General features: G+C 37.9%; 1 protein-coding gene and 1 long non-coding RNA gene across 6 annotated transcripts in view; one reads left to right on the forward strand and one right to left on the reverse strand.

The window, feature by feature from the left end:
* RALGPS1 (Ral GEF with PH domain and SH3 binding motif 1) overlaps positions 1 to 16,588 on the reverse strand; it is an 82,307-nt gene that overhangs the window by 24,698 nt on the left and 41,021 nt on the right. For 4 of the 5 annotated variants that reach the window (XM_068413713.1, XM_068413714.1, XM_068413718.1 and 1 more), the window contains 2 exons: positions 8,009 to 8,146; positions 6,232 to 6,325 (listed from right to left, as the gene is read on the reverse strand). In XM_068413713.1, the coding sequence (XP_068269814.1) occupies positions 6,232 to 6,325; positions 8,009 to 8,146 (232 nt within the window). The remainder of the gene's footprint in view (positions 1 to 6,231; positions 6,326 to 8,008; positions 8,147 to 16,588) is intronic. The other variant, XM_068413715.1, reaches the window with a different exon arrangement.
* LOC137670719 (uncharacterized) lies at positions 2,147 to 15,428 on the forward strand. Its single transcript, XR_011049343.1, has 2 exons — positions 2,147 to 2,358; positions 15,198 to 15,428. It is a non-coding gene; the product is annotated as an uncharacterized lncRNA (long non-coding RNA).

Raw genomic sequence — 16,588 nt, forward strand, 5'->3', positions numbered from 1 at the left:
GCTCCAGTTGCATCCCTTGCACAGCAGTTACTCCTTTGTTCATTTTTGAGGCTGATCTGTTCCTCACTGTATTACAGGTTTAGTGTTCCCATGCTGTGAGCTTGATTTTTGTGCAGAAAGCTTTTTAAGAAAAATTCTTGGTTTTAAGAATCTCCTGCAGAACTGTGCCATTTACAGATATTGAGAAATTTGGGTATTAAGCTCATTATACTGCGTTAGCTCATATTTGACGAACCAAAGTCCTTACGCAAAACACTCATTTCAACTTGCTTCACATAACAGTTGTTCTCCAAACAGAAGCAGACAACCCTTCTCCTGCTAACCCGTCACTGCTCCACAATTGCTAATTTATTTCTTCTATTTCTGTCTGTGCAAGGGAGCTGTCACCTATCCTTCCCCACACGTGATAACCGCATGTTTTAGTTTCTGCCAGCTTTGAGGAACTCATCTCTGATGCTCTTTCCTTACCCTTTTATCAAATAAATTACTCAGTTTTCTTAGTCCCCTGTGGCAACAGCCACAATTTATTTGGTCACTGTGGAAACATGTGTCTAATAAGCTCCCTGCAAAAAGATGTGACTGCAGTTCAGCCCATGTAAGCAAGAGCTTCTCCCTTTTACAACGATGTGATTTGTAATGCATTTCTCCTGAAAATGTCTTGCTTTGTTAGACAAAAAGGAATTTAAATCTCTATGTGAGGATTACAGACTAGACTCTTATTCTTAAGCATGCTGAACTGAATGTGCTCATTAAATAGGTCCAGTCTGTCATTTCAGGGAATTGTTTACAGAACCAGGTATTTTTCGGAGCAATTGTGGCAGGGCTACCTCACATACCTGAGGAGGCCACAAAACACTTGTCCAGCTCTACATTTTCTATCATTTAATTATCTCACTACGCACCAAGCTCCAAGACTCAGCACAACTCTTACATGTCTGAAAAAAACCACAGGTGAAATACTGCCTACGAACACGTACATCAGGGGAGGTGCCATGACCTGCTACCAGACTTAGGGCAAGAGCATTCTTGTCCCTTCTTTAATGACCAGAACATCTGACAAAAGCAAGAAAGATCAACTTCCAGGCAACTACTTGTACTATGCTATTTCTCTCTTTCTATTTAAAAGTATTCTTGTAAAGAAGAAAAGGGGAAGATAACAGCAGAAAGTAAGGCCTAACAACTTAATGCTTTTAACAAGGTTTTGGAAAGAGGCATGGTATCATTACACCACCTAGAAAGCACCTGTGGTGCGTGCTGCACTTAGTTCACTGACAGAGCAACAAGTGAGTCTTCAGTGCTATAAAGTGAGATTACATCACTCTCCACTGGTCATCTCTCTAGAAAATGTCCTGCCAGGGTCAGCCCACCACAGATACTATCAATAGGTCTGCGCAGACTTTGACGCCTGATGTGCTTACAACCAACATTCATCATTCATATCCATCACATACCAAACTATATTCTCACAGCTCACTGTCCCCAATGATACTCACTAGCATTGCTACAAGTAAAACACTACCTTTGTGCCAGCATGCCTAATAAACCACTCATAACTCACAAAGACATTCTATTTTTTGTGTTTGCACCTGTATATGATCAGAAATTCATCTCATAAGTCACTATATTAATCCAATAACACAACACTGTCAGAATTTTTTTTTCCGGAATTCTTTTCAAAAAACAAAACATTTGCTTTACCATGGTGAGGAAGCCTAGTCTTAGTGCAAGGTCTGAATGCTGACATATGAAATTCAACATGCCAAAATTATACAGCACGAGTTCAGCTAAGAGACATGCCAGGATAAATCCTAGATATCACCCTCAGAAATGCCCATTAGAAACCGAAATTCTAAACCTGAGGAGTTAGTATTAACAATCTAATGTGAAACAAAAACTAGAAGTAAAATATCTAAGAAAAAAATCATCGTAGAGATTTTACTGAATTAACAAACCACCAGTTTACCTTTGGGAATTAAGACAAAGCTTTTAAAGAACAAGGCATAGGGGGAGTATGCGAAGGCTTTGTTCTTGGATAGTAAAAAGATGACGTAAACCATTTCTTTTTTTTTTTAAAGGCTGATACTCAAAATATTTTCTGGAACACGTTAGGGCTGGTATCCTCTGTACAGTAAGCTGGACCTCTATCCCAACCTAGTCTTAAATAACGCTCTGCTACTAAGTGCCGCCATGTAGCTCATGAAAGAGTAACCAGCGCTGCCTGGCTCAGGGCAAAACTGCATCCCCGGGGACAAGCACTCTCCTCAGATCACTTCTTACACTCCTGGGCGAGGAAGAAGATCCTGCAGCAGCTGCATCATGGTACCTCTGAAGCCCACTGGCTGCCAGCGATGCCCTGAGGTAACAATGATTAGCAACACATTTTGGGTGTAACTGGAAGGAATCCTGGTGCTTAGGTCCTATTTTTGCCCCCTTAGTCCTGTAACTAGCAAATGTTACGATTTCTCAGCTTTTGCAGAGAACAGTATATGGGCAGAGCAAGAAAGATCTACTATTTTTAGGACATGACATCATTGTCAGAGGTTTTCTGGAGTGTTCCTACTTGCTGACAAGCACGAACCTAAAGCAAGCAACTGGACTGGCACAAAAAAATTGTAGAGAAAAGCTTTGTTTATATAAAGCGGCTGCCAAATTTTCCTTTTCAGTGTAATTGAGGTTCTCATGTGGCAAAACGTGTGTTGGGATCCTGCCAATACATTTTAGGGCAACTATCTAAGCTTCTCTCCCTGACAGCCTGGTACTGAAATAGTTCTGTTCTGCCTACCAAAGGTCAAGCATGTATCTCTTCAGAGTACACTAATGCTGTCCCTGGCTCAAAAAGAGCAGTCACTGGAAAGAGAAAGAGTGAGGAGATGCTTTCCCACTATGAAAAGTTAGCACTCTTTGCCTTTTTAAGGATACAGTTTCTTCTGGCATGGGACCAGAAAATGCTATGAAACCGAAGATCCATCAGGGAAAACTGAGAGGAAAATGTGAAATCAAATATTCAAAACAAAACCCAAAAACTTCTTATCAAATACAAAGATGGAAGAGGAATGAGAGTTCTCTTTAAGGGTAGTTGTGATGAGTTTCGATGAATACAGACTTTAATTTAAAGCTTTATTCTGATGAAACTAACATGGCAGAAAAAGGTCAAAGTTCTCCCATGTATGTAAACTGCAGCAACTTTATTATGCTAAGAATCAAATCTTTCCCTCTTTTTAATGCCTCTTGTGACTTCAGTCCAGTTTTTCCTTGCCATAGTGAAGCCTAGAAAGAAAACTGCTAAATATGATTGACATATTCTCACAAATAACTAAATCAAAAGTACTAAATGATCTTTAAGATACATCAAATACCTTCCAGCATTATCAGCAAGGCTACTGCTTAAGTTAAAATGATTTTCAGATTTAAACTGGAATTACTCATGACTTGTAGTTTTTCCAAATATTATGTTATAGTATCATATACTTACAGAAACCACTTGTTTAATCTATTTTTCCTAAGATATGACAGTTCATGAAAGCTATTCTGTATATAATGTTAACATTGATGCATCAACTGGAAACTCCATCTAAAAATCAAATTAAGCAACATGACCCAATCCAGGGGCTGTAAAGCCTGTATTAACCACAATTCTTCACCTTTACCAACTGCTACTCAGTTTAATTTTGCTCTATGTTCGCCACTTTAATGAAGCATGGAAGTATGTGGGAAATTAGCAAATAATGACCATTTGTTAAATTTTAACACCAAGATTTAAATCTCGGACTGCCCTTCACACGAGTCTTGGACTGCCCGACCTTGTCAAAAGGCCGTGAGCAATGCTAATGTTCAGTGTGCATCTGTTGCACAATGCATCTCCATTTGTGAAACACACACAATGTCATGAGGCTGAGAAAAGGAAGAACATACGCATTGTATCATCAGTACTCTGGCAGGAATTCTAATTCCATCAAGCAGATAAATTTTGCTATGAAAGCATCATACAAACACGTTCTTTTTTTCCAAATAATTTTCCTACAGGAACATCACTATTCTTAGTATCTGTGATCAACCAGACACAAAAGCACAAACCTATCAAACCACAGCCACGTATCTTTTGCAGTGAACTACCCAATGTTCAGCTTCTTTTGCTGACGTTCACCCTAAGCAAGGGGACAGATTTTGGACGTTTTCTCTCTATTTGATGTACGTCCTGGTAATACTTGGAGAAGTTCCAAAAGAACACCTTGTCTGAACGGTTTTACTTTTAGAATTATTCTCTCAGGAAAAGGAAAGTTCCACACACATTTATCACAAGAATCCAGATCGACAGGTTTGGCTGAGGGATAGTACGCACAGTGGCCCGAACCAGAGCTAAGTGGAACAGCTTTGGCAGCTGGAGTTATCACCACGTTACGTTCAAAATTGAAGAGAAAAGACAAATAGCCTGACTCATGCTATGCTCAAACGTGTTTTTTTTGTCTCTGTTATGGTGACACCTTTTTTTCCCTGAACTGCCTCAGTAGGATTTTGCATCTGTACGCCAGCAACATCAGCTATAATTGCAGAGAAATGTGGAATGGTTGGGGTAGGTCATTCTTTATGCTCATATGTACATGACCCCACACTGGTAACACACAGTCTTCTGATTCACTGAATCTGCTCTTTTCTTTTCACAAACACTAACTGGTAGCCTTCATTTCAATAACTGATCAAGTGTCAACTTAAAATTATTTAATTATTTGCCTCACTACTCTGATTAAGAAGCCGTCCAGAATTCCATTACTCTCATGGTTAGGAACCATATTTCAAAATTTAGCTTCTAAATATTTGTATTCATTTATCCTTGTGCTACCATTACAATTTAGTTTAAATTGCTCTTTACTCTCCCTGTTTTCTCCCAGTTGTGTTTATACATAGCGATTCTATTACCTAAACTTCTCCTTTCCTAGGCTAAAGCCAAATCTAGTTCTTGAAGTCTGGTGTCACAAGACAGACTTTATTCACCTGATTGCACCAGCATTTTTTTAAACCCACTCTAAGCATGGATGGCCAGAATTGCGCACAGTACTCCACATAAGGTCTCACCAGCTCCCTTTGAAGCAGTATTAGCAATTTAATTTTTTATAGAAACACTATATTTGATAGGGAGCAGGGATGAATCTGCCTTTTCATGGCTGTTATCTCACTTCTAACAGACATCTACTGATCAACACCACAAACTATTATTCGAATAAATATATAACATTTAGATTTTTTTGTCACTATGATTTTAGTCATCAGGCCATCTGATTCTTCCTTTGTGATATCCAAATCATGTGCTGCTTCAGTGAATCCTTCCAACACTGTTTTATTAGCATATGGTCTAAGTACACATTAATTCTGAGACAAAGTTCTTAACTGAAGTATTTAGTAAAACTGGTAACAAGACTGGTTTTAAAGAAGTTCATTAGCAACCTTGCTCTCCAAAACATATTCTAAAGTCTTTCATACCACCATCATATTACTGAACATCTGGTTGCCTGGAATACTTTTAATTCTGCTCGCCTAAATAGAGGTATTATATTTGTCAAGAGCTAATTATATAGCATTGCATCTACCCTGGTTGAGTTATTTAAAACCTTGGCTGCTAGACCTATGATTGAATGTGCTAGTTCTTTCAGAATTATTCGCCAGGGATTATCACCTCCTGTAACTGCAGCACATTCACATATTGACCGATGTGCTCTATGGTGTCTATTTCACACCACTGTATGGGTTAGCTCTTCTCAACCTCTTCTGTAAACGTTGCTTTAATATGCTTAAACCCCCAAAACTGTCAGGTTTAATATCTTAAGAACCAGCTTATTAAAAATAGTAATTTGAAATTGGAAGATGTTTTTTACATATAATTTACAATAGAATAGAGTCAATCCTGGACATCTTGGAGATGGCTTTAGGGTTTCTGAACAAAATTCCCAGAATATAACCATCACGTATTAGAATAAAGACTAGATTTTCATCTGCTTTTAACTTCTACAAAGATATTTCAGTTTGGAAATCTGGTTAGAATCATGAAGGAAGACTGTCATTTTGGATTTTACTCAGGCACCCTGGTATTATCAGCTCCATTAATAAAGTATTAAGAACACCAGACAAAGCCCAGAACATCTTCAGCCAGTGGCTTTGTGTTCAACTCTTAATCGAACTAACAGCCAAGTGGTACTTCCATTACATTCCCCAAAAGCTGAAGAAAGGAACAGTACTTACTTATAATTGTCATCTTCTACAAATTTCTGAAGTTCATCAATGTAACGGACAGACTTCAAGTACTTTTGCACATGGGGCAGTGTTGTAAGATGATCTGTGGAGAGTTCAAACAAAAAAAAAGATGAATGTTCACATCATTCAAAATTAACTTCTCTTCCAGGGTTCTTTTCTGGTTCTCATGGTTATCTTAATGGAAACAAAGAATTAGAACCTTCATAAACAATAAATCAGGCAGAAATATTACTTGACTCTAAGAAGATGTTAAAGATTTGATTGAGTAAAAGTGATGCTCAGTTGTTAAAGAAAACATAGCTGCCTTTCATCATCATGAAAGCTAGTGGAGTTTATTATATGCTATCTCACAAGTAGAAAAGAGTTATTTGCTGCAAACCCCGCTTGAATTTGTGCTCAGTGTTCTGGGGGAAATTAAAGCCTGCAGCCATGGCTTTTAGTGATTCTCATACGAACATGAAGTGAAGAGACTTAAAAATTACAATGCTGAATACCAAGAAAGACAGGCACTAGGTTCAGAATGACAGAAAAACCCTTTGACGCATGGCGTGAGAACAGGAACATGCCCTGTAGTATCTAACTTAACTTTTATGCTCTCATAAAGAGAAATGCTTTAAAGGCACCCATTATTCCAGAATACTGTTTCTTCAAGGCCGTATTTTAATTTTCATTCTGATTTTAACAAAAGCACTCAAAATTAATGCATAGCAATGCAGGAAGCCACCAAAACTGTAAAAAGGAAAGGGTCAGTGGAATAATGAGGTTTCTTTGTCATTCAAAGTATTCAAAGACAAAATGAAACTCATAATAAGAACATGATAGCTGAATAAACTAGCTACTCAGAATCACACATTGCTATCCCTAGTCCCTGCCTTTAAATACTTTATAATACCGAAATTGACAACAAAGGACAATGGCTAGATACTTAAGCATGTGCAAGTAATTTCTCACCTCATTTTCTCACAGTCTAACATTTTTTTTTTCTATTCAAAACTCTCTGAAACTGTAGCATTTAAATGTTCTGAATTTATTTAATTGTACAGCTGTTTTCAAGGTTTTCCAGCTTGTTTCATGTTTAAGCAATGAGAAGTCATGCTAGGTCACCAACGGTACGTTCTGTATTCGTCAAGACCCCAAAACCAGCACATTTCTTGACATAAGGCTTCACTAACAGGCTAGAATTGCAGAAATGAATTTCAGAGTAAAATCTTGCTAACAAAAAGAAGCAGCCCCCTCATATTCCTCACTTCATCAACAAGTGAGGTATGTGGAAAAGCTTAACACACAATTAAACAATTCTTGTACAGATTGAAATATTTGTATTTCAATTTGTAAACATATCATCAGGACACTAACAATAACATGATAATGAAATTAACACATTCTATATTCCAAAGACATCATATCTACTGCAAAGGAAAGAAAAGATATTAAGATAATTGTCTCTGACTGCTTCTGGTGGAAACAGAATATAACCCAAATGCAATAGCTGTCCTTGAAAGTATGTCACTTGTAGCCCACATGTAGCAGTAAACTCTGCACAACGTCTCCTACAGCTCTCACAATTTAGAATACATGCTTATTTGCCTAATTTACCAGTAAGATTGAAACTGCACAGAAGTGGAAGCTACTTCACTTAAAAGTGTTCAACTCTACCGACGTTAGCCCCTTGCGTTGCCTTTACACAGGGGCAAAACCTGCTTTCACAATGTTGTACTAAAGAAATTTTAGTTAAGGCTTAATAGGTATAACAAAATTTACCAACCATAGTTACAGGAGACTTGCAGATCAGCTATTATTCGGAGAATATTGTTCATTTGATTGGATCTTTGTTCATTCTCCATAATGCTGCCTGAAGCGGGATATGCAGAATCAATGTAGATTAAATCCAAGAGATAAATTCCTGAAACAAACAAATCAATCAACCAATGGATCTAGTGTTTTGTGTAAGCGCATTTTGCTCAGACTGCGAGTAGCTATACATTGTCCAAGTCCTGGGACTCGTACTCCCAGAACCTGATTGGCAAGACATCTCAGAGACTTGACATTTGCTATTTGCTGTTCCACCTCTGCTGAAGCGAGCCTGAAGCTCCTTGAAAGAGATAATTCTTACTTCCAAAGCTTGAGAAGGAAGGTTAGTAAATGCAGTATCTTTTGAAAGTAAGCAAGATATATAGACTAAATGTTTTTCATAAGTCAGTATTTAGAAAATTCGCTATTAGATGACATGCAGTAGGAAAAACAAACACCACAGACGTCTTCGCCTGGTTAAGTGCTGCTATTTTTTGTCTCTGTAACTTAGTTAAAAAGACAAACAGCATAACCTCCTAGTCTCAGATGTCACTCACAAAACTCTTACTGACCTCAGTGGTCCCGGAAGGGAAACCCTTTATGAATGCAGGGAGAAAATGCTGTACAAAATGTACTGCAAACGCTGTATTCAAATGGACTGAATAGAAATCACTGCATGTGCCCCATTCAGGGATCACTGCAGCTACTGCTGCAGTGTGTCAAAAACATTATCTCAGTCTGATTTTTCTTTAAAGGATTGCTCAAACGTTTAGGGTCAGCTAAAAGGCAGACTTTAATTTCATATATTCCTAAACTACTCCGTGAGCTGCGCAGGGAAGTCAGTGCTGCTTTGTTGCATAACAAAGAACGGAACATTCTTTTGAGCAGGAAAATAACTTGTGCAGCATAAAAATCTACCGAATTTCCACATTAGATTTCCCATACTGTTTTTTGAGCATACTTATAATTAATGACTCCCCCTCCATCCCACGTTTTCTTGCCCTGCCTTGAAAATAGCACTCTTAGTTTCAGGAAAATAGCTGGCAGGCTCACTTTCCCTCTTCTAGCTTTAGAACATTACATTTTCTTGATAAATTCCAGCTATTAAAACAACAGGAAATGCAACAATGCTAGTCAAGCGCAATTTTTTAAAAGGGAAGGAAAGTCACTACAATGAAATGCATGGAGCACACCTAAGCAACACATTCCTTGAGAGCATTTCAGTATGCTGGCATTAATTACTGATAATAATCAGATCTTTGGAAGCGTATTAAGTTTGTGCAGTGATAACAAATTATTTTCACGTAATCTCCTGGTAGTAAGTATGCCTCGATCTTACTCAGATAAAAAAAACCCAAAACCCTGGAAGTAAGATTTCCATCTGTGGAAATATAAATTATTTCCTGAAATTAAAATGTTCTTATGTGTTCTCTAGTAACGTCTCATTACTATCACGTAAAGCTATAAGTTACAGACCACCAGCAATAGTCTAGCAAATTTAAGAAAAGCCATGTGGCTTACTAAGGTTTTCTTCTTTACATTCATGAAAAAAAAGACAGACCTGGCAAAGTACTGAGTATCTGCACGAGTAAAACCTCATTCACATGTTGAGTACACCCCGTACTTCACTATTACATAGTTTTATACCTCAGATTCAGTCTTGCCATGGAATTTTGCGTACCCCAAGTGCTGTCTGGAAGATCTCCATTAAAGTTTATGCTCTGAGACTCAGGAATACTTTATGGAAATCCCTTGCAAGACTTTTTCTCACTAGTGCTGTGCTTGCTACACATCTGTCTCTTCAGATCTCTGCCACCTTGACAAGTAAGTGGCTCACTGGGTCACACTGGACTACGTCCAGCATTAGCCAGGCTGCAAGTGCTTACGTGATTTCTTTAGTTTTTAGCCTATTCATTCATGCATTCTGGAAAACCCTTCCACTGCTTAGGGAGGAATAGGTGAAGAAATTACAGGAACTGTCATTGAAAAATGAAGAAACAAACACAGAGGCAGTGATAAGCAGGAACAAACTCAGTTTATTATGAATTGTTAATGCTCTGCTACGAAACCAGAAGGCCATGACTAAACTGTCTCTCAAGCCCCCACCAATCTGTGAATTTGGACTAAGAACCATATCCCTGTCAGACCCACTGACACAACAGGTAAGAGAGTGCTCCAGTGGCCAAAAGTAATTTGATAAGCCCCACCAAAACCAAAAAGAAAAAAAAAAGAAAAAAAATACTTCATCTGTTTAAAAGACAATTTCCTACAGTTTGTCAAGATCAGCAACACCTGCTCTTCCTTTGTCCTTTCTCACTCTTGTGAAAGTTACGGGTACACATACTAGTTTATTACATCTCATAGTAGACTTCACATCTCTCAGATTTCACATCTCGTATTAGATCTCACATGTCATACTAGAGAAACATAACTAGATAAACATAAATAGCACCCTGGTCCTGCTTGTATCTGTTTTGTTTCCATATCCCAGTCAAGTATTTTAGGGGGGAAAAAACAGCCACCCAAACCCCAATTCCTATTTTCAGCTCTTCTGAACTTACCTATCACAAGGGGACAAACCACGCTGGGAGCTGCTTCGGTCGCCAGCCAACACACGAGAGTTATCAACATCTACACACAGCCAGCATGGACCCGGCATGGTGCACACCAGAACGAAGGACAGAACCCAACCTCCCCAGTAACAGAATGGCTCTGCAGCAGTCTGGTGCTGAGTGAAACCAGACTGTCACCATGATTTCTCCATGACCTGGAGATCCTGCCTAGATTCAGATTCCATATAGCAATTCTTCACTGTCCCCTCCTGTCAAGTGGCACATCAAAACATAGATGAAAGGCTGTAAAAATTCTATTTGCTCAGAGCCTCTATGCTGCAACATGCCTTATGGCAGCCTGGTTCAAAGCTACTTTCTAGGTATTTTGAGCAAGTTTACAGCTGTTCTCATTGATATCAAGGGTATAAACATGCTCTCAATCTGTATTAGTAGTCGCAAGCATTTGTTCAGGACAAACAGTAAATTTTCCAGGCAAATATACAGATGAGGATGGAGACACAGGACCAACAGAAAGGATGGGGGACAGGGGGGGAAGGTTAGCATAGGTCCTGTAAATTCCAAATAAAAGTGTAAAGAAGTGGGCTTTTTGTGGGTAGTGGGGTGCATGAAGAAAGAAACCAAACCGATGGATGACAATAAATATTAAACTGAATGTAACATGCTGGAAGGTAACAGAACATATTCTTTGTAAACATACACCAAGCTACACCTTTTCTGTGGTGTTTCTCTCCCTCCCTCCTTTTAGGGCAAGAAGGATGATTACTTTTTTATGGGTTTTTTTTTAGTGTTACCAGCCTTCATCTGGGCAGTGGCACTTTGAACACTTCTATATATATGATGTGATAATAGGAATAGATGAGAATCAGTTTATTTTGCTCAGAGGAATCACAAAATTATTCCCTTCAGCAACAGACTTTAAGACCTGCTTCTCAAAGGAAAGGCTCAGGGTTGCCACATGCCAAAGAAAACACACAGCACTAGCTTTTCAGACCTTGGCTTACATTCGTGCTACTGTGCACTGAGAAAAGCTCTCTAAGATGCGAAGCCATCAGGATATTTTCCAGAGGGTGAGCTCATGGGCAGCTGCTTCCACCAGCAAAACATTTTCCAGTGACACTGACTTTTCTCCATTGTTACTAGAACTAATTTTGCAGCTGGATATTGTATGTGGACAACACAGTATTAATTAATTTATGGTATCATGGAAATAATAACACAGACTAAGGAAAGGGACGGCCAAATAATCCAGAATTAAATTTATCAATGGAAATCACACTGTGTGAAGGGGACTGATTATTTTTAAATTGGCAAAAAGAACTGTAATACCTAGCTCTTAAATTTTTATTGCAGAGCTCAAACAAAGCAGTAATATTACTGACAGTTTAAAGATAGGCAAACTGAAGTACAACAGAAAAGTGACCTTGAAATGTAGTAGTCAATGCCACCCAGATCATGCATTTTGAGTGCTCCATCCACCAGACAGCAACTTCCAAGGCTGAATTTTATTCATAAAGTATTTATGGAGAACCGCAGTGTTCAGCAGGATGCAAATCTAAGTCTGTGTAATTGTGTCTTGATTCACAGTCAAGCTTCTCCTATTATTTCTTTATTCAATACTCAAGGCTTCTGAGAAAGAGAAAATAGCACTGAGGCAGATAATAAATAAGCATACTTTGGAGCTGATGAGTACTAACAACATGCTCTTAAGAAAAATAATCCCAAGCCTTCTGAAATCAGTGGTTATTCAGCTTCACCCAATTCTGATGAACCTCAGCTCAAGCATATAAGCTTTAAAATTTTCATGAACCAGTATGGTGTGTGATTTGTTCCTCATTAAGACAGACTGACATAACATGCTATGAAAGACAAAACACTTCCAGTCCAGTAAATCACGTGTACAAAGTTATACCAATGAGAAAAGCTGGGATGGTATTACTTTAAACTGCAGTAGCAGAAACAAGTGGAAATCTGTTTTTTAAGGCATTTGGCCTGGAAGCCAGAAAATCTGGGTTCAAATTTTCTGTTCTGTCACAGATTTCTTTGACCTGGGCAAGTTATTGTTATCCTCTGTTTCCCCATGAGTTCAGTGAGAGAGAGAGCATTTCCCTGTCAGAAAGACCTCATGAAAATAAATATTATGACTGGGAAGACTTAACAAAAGTGGGGTTTAAATTCCTTATAGAAAATATGTAACGATGTGCAGCCTGTAGAAGTAGCAGCACCATTTATTCTTAACAATTCAGAATTTCAAATCTCTTTTGGGCGTTTACGACAATTTGCAGGCACAAGGTGTAATCCAAAACTTACAATACCTAAAATTGTCTCACAAACACACACTGTTGCAAAACTGATTGCAAAAAACAGTGCAGATAAAGATTGAAAACTTGCATCATTTTCAATTGTGACTTTTTTTTTTAAAAAAACCCTCTTTTTTATAACGGATATAAAACTATCCTGTGAAACAGTAGGGCTAACAAACCCCAAATTAAGCGGTTAAAGCACACCTCTACTGTATAGTTGACATATACTTTAGTGCATAGTGCTCTGCTAAGGGTCTGTGCAATTCTGCAAATGCAAGTAAGTTAGGAAACAGCTGCTGTATGGTATTATTGTTAGTCAGACCTTCACTACTCTGCAACAAAGAATAATTAGCTGATGGGGAAGTATTTCAGATTAGCCTGGGGACTTCAATTTGTTATTCTTACCTAACATTTTGATCAAGTACTATAATAATCTTCCACATTTGTTTGGTAAATTGTACTGTTACTATGACAACTACAAACACATGCTATAAGCAGAGAAAAAAAAAAAAGTTAAATGTTTTAATGAAGAAATTTAGTTCCCAACTTATAATCACGTACACTTTCTACAGATATTCACAACCCAGAGGCCCCTGAATGCACATGTGCTGCAGTGTAACACAGATGTCTGGGTACAGAACATTCTTTTAGTGGAGGAAGCAGTGTCTACAAGACACGCAGTAACTGGCACGCGTAACAGAAGGGAACCTATGGAAAGTAATTATTTTCCCTTTTTTTCTCCCCAAAAGTTGAATAATGACACTGGTTTGATAGGAAAACCAGAAGAGACAAAAGTATGTTTCCAGTTTGTAGTCAGCTATATTTATGAAAGCTTTCTCCCACATACAGTAGTGTGGTTGTATCATACTAAATAAAGCAGAGGACAGAGAGAAAGCAACTTATTAATTAACTAAGCGGCAGAAAGTCCAAATCACTACAGTCAGCAGTCTGTAAAACCAAAGACACCATTCTTAGGAGATTAGCTCATAGTCAGAAAAGCCAACGGTTTTGTGGTATCATTGGTTTCAAGAAGACTGGATATTTTCCATGGACTAAGAGCTGGAAAATTTTTCTACAAACCCAAATGTATATACTGGTTAACCTTGGTAGGACTTGGAGTACTCTAAAAACAACTGAGGACAAATCTTTGCCAAGGCAACAACATGTGATTTGTAATACGTATCGCCGGCACAGCGGCCAAGTGAATGGGATCACTCCCAGGAAAGCAAAGGTGGGATTACGACCAGGTTTATCACCTCTGTCTGATGCCAGCTAGCCCGAACACAGCATCGGTACCGCACACATGCACAAAGGCACAACTATAATGAGGCTGAGTCAAAAAGACGAAAAACTTTCTCAATTAAAAAAGATTTGTCTAATTTTCACTTACACAGTTCCAAATTCCAAAACAGTCATTCTTGCCTTTCTCTGGCCTCTTCCCTTGCATATCATCAGTCTAATGAGTGTGTGAAGAGTCACAAAACCACAGAAACTTTTTTCCAAAAACATAGGTAAAAGCAATGCCTGTAATGATGTTGCTAGTAAGCTACTTAGAGGGGAAATAGCTAATATGATTGCTTTCTGGAACACTATTTCTTCAACACAAGGATAAATTTGAAGATACATTTTCTGTATTTGCCAGTCATTTTTTTTTGTTGTTGTTGTTTTGTGAACGTTCATCTACATGAAAGCGAAAACAATTACAGCTTTAAATCAAATGACGACTGTCTTTCAAAGAGCAACAAGAGGCATCTTAAAAACATATTAAGGAGAAAATTTTCCTTCTACAAATCCTCATATAAGTAAAGACAAATGGGAAACTTTAAAAACAGATGCCTTTCTTAAATAAGTTACCAATTATTAATTAGAGCTTTAAATAATTATTTACATTGCTTTAAAGCATTTTAATGATCGTTGCTACAACGAGAGTTGCCAGAAATAGCTTGACATGAAAATATGGACCACAACTGTTTTCGTGTTGAAATTGTAAACTATACAACTAATTAACTTTTCAGCTCTTGATAGGCTTGAGAACTTCTGCTTATTATTCATACTTTCAATAGGGAGGCAGATACAGAGCAAAACGCGCAGCATGCATACCATGTACGCCTACCGTATTTTTTGACTTGAAATAGCAATATATCAAACAAAACCCTAAAGATGTTCTGTACCGGGCTGTTTTCTAGATCATATGTAATTTTGTAATTGAATCAAACTAACTCCTTCTCATACCAATAATCATGCATATGCTTACTATACAAACATCAATTTATCTCTTTTCTCATTTCAGAACCGGAAAACAGCACTGGAGGGGCACATTACCACTCTGGGCTTGTCTATACCTGGAAAGCACAGAAACTATTTTGGAATATTTACTCTGGAACAGATAGACTATTACAGGCCCAGCATTCCTCAAGAATGATCACATCCAAATCGAGACGTTCACTGGAATAACTATTTCAGCAAGTTTTCAGTGTAGATAGCATTCACCTGAATAAATCTGAGGGATCATTCAGGCAAATATACTTCATGGGTTCAAAAACTGTCTCAATGTAACACCTATGCGTAGCATAACTCTAATATACAACCCTACCTCCATTAATATAACACAAAATCCCAAATAATTCAATAACTAAAGTGAATGTTCTGAAAATTATTTTACTTCATGGCAAACAAGAAGATGTAATTGCAAACAACAAATGGTATTATTTACAATTAGTAAAAAAAAAAAAGTAAAAATAGCTGTAGACCTTCCTAGCGAAGCTTTCCCTCTGAACAAATCAGATTTTCTCAAGAGTACTGCCAATTTTTTTTTCCATTTTCCCCCAAAAGCTATTTCCTAATGCTTTTCCCATGAATCAGGAAAAATATATTACAGAAAATTAAATATTGTAATAGTGATTCATTTCAACATTTTCAAATACACGTTATCCAGTGTCAGAAAGCAGAGAACACTTTGAAAAAGAATATTGGAAAAAGGCAAAGATACACTAGTTGTTTTCCAGATGCAGCTTCCTGTCAGCAGTGAGCTGTGGTTTAGGGACTTCCTGAGACAGATCTTGTATAAACACTTCTGTGTTTAAGTCTGGGTGGTATTTTTTCTTTACAACATTTCTTCTCTGAATCTGTCGGTTCACGTTTTCTTTTTTCTGTTACTCCACACACTTTTTTTTTTTTCAATTAAACTAATCAGTTTGCTTTCTCAAAGTTTGCCTTTTAAATATTGGCACATTCTTATCTATTTTGGTTACCCCGAGCTTCTGATCACGGACTCAAAGTTAACTTCCATGACCAGCTGTTTTACAGTATTTTCACTAGCTCTCAAAGCCAAGTCTAACATTAGACCACTCCTTGCTGACTGAATTACTCTGGTGAAGACAACTGTCAGCTTTCACAGCCAGAAATAACTGGCTATTAGTATCCTACTATTAGTAGGATCTGTTATTCTCCAACCATGGAATTACATATAAGCTGATCTCTGAGATTCTCAGTATGAACAGCAAATGGAACAACTATGAAATGTTTTGAAAATCACGTCATTCAGCCTGAAGCCTTTAACAAAAGCAATGAACTCCACGGTATTACAAATCCAAGGAAAAGGCAACCCCGTCTGGTCCAAGCAGAATGCCCACACGAAGGCTAATCCCATTTTTCTCTTCAGTCCTTCCCAAAGGGCGAACA

Source organism: Nyctibius grandis, chromosome 16 (genome assembly GCF_013368605.1).
Source record: "Nyctibius grandis isolate bNycGra1 chromosome 16, bNycGra1.pri, whole genome shotgun sequence".
NCBI lineage: Eukaryota > Metazoa > Chordata > Aves > Nyctibiiformes > Nyctibiidae > Nyctibius > Nyctibius grandis.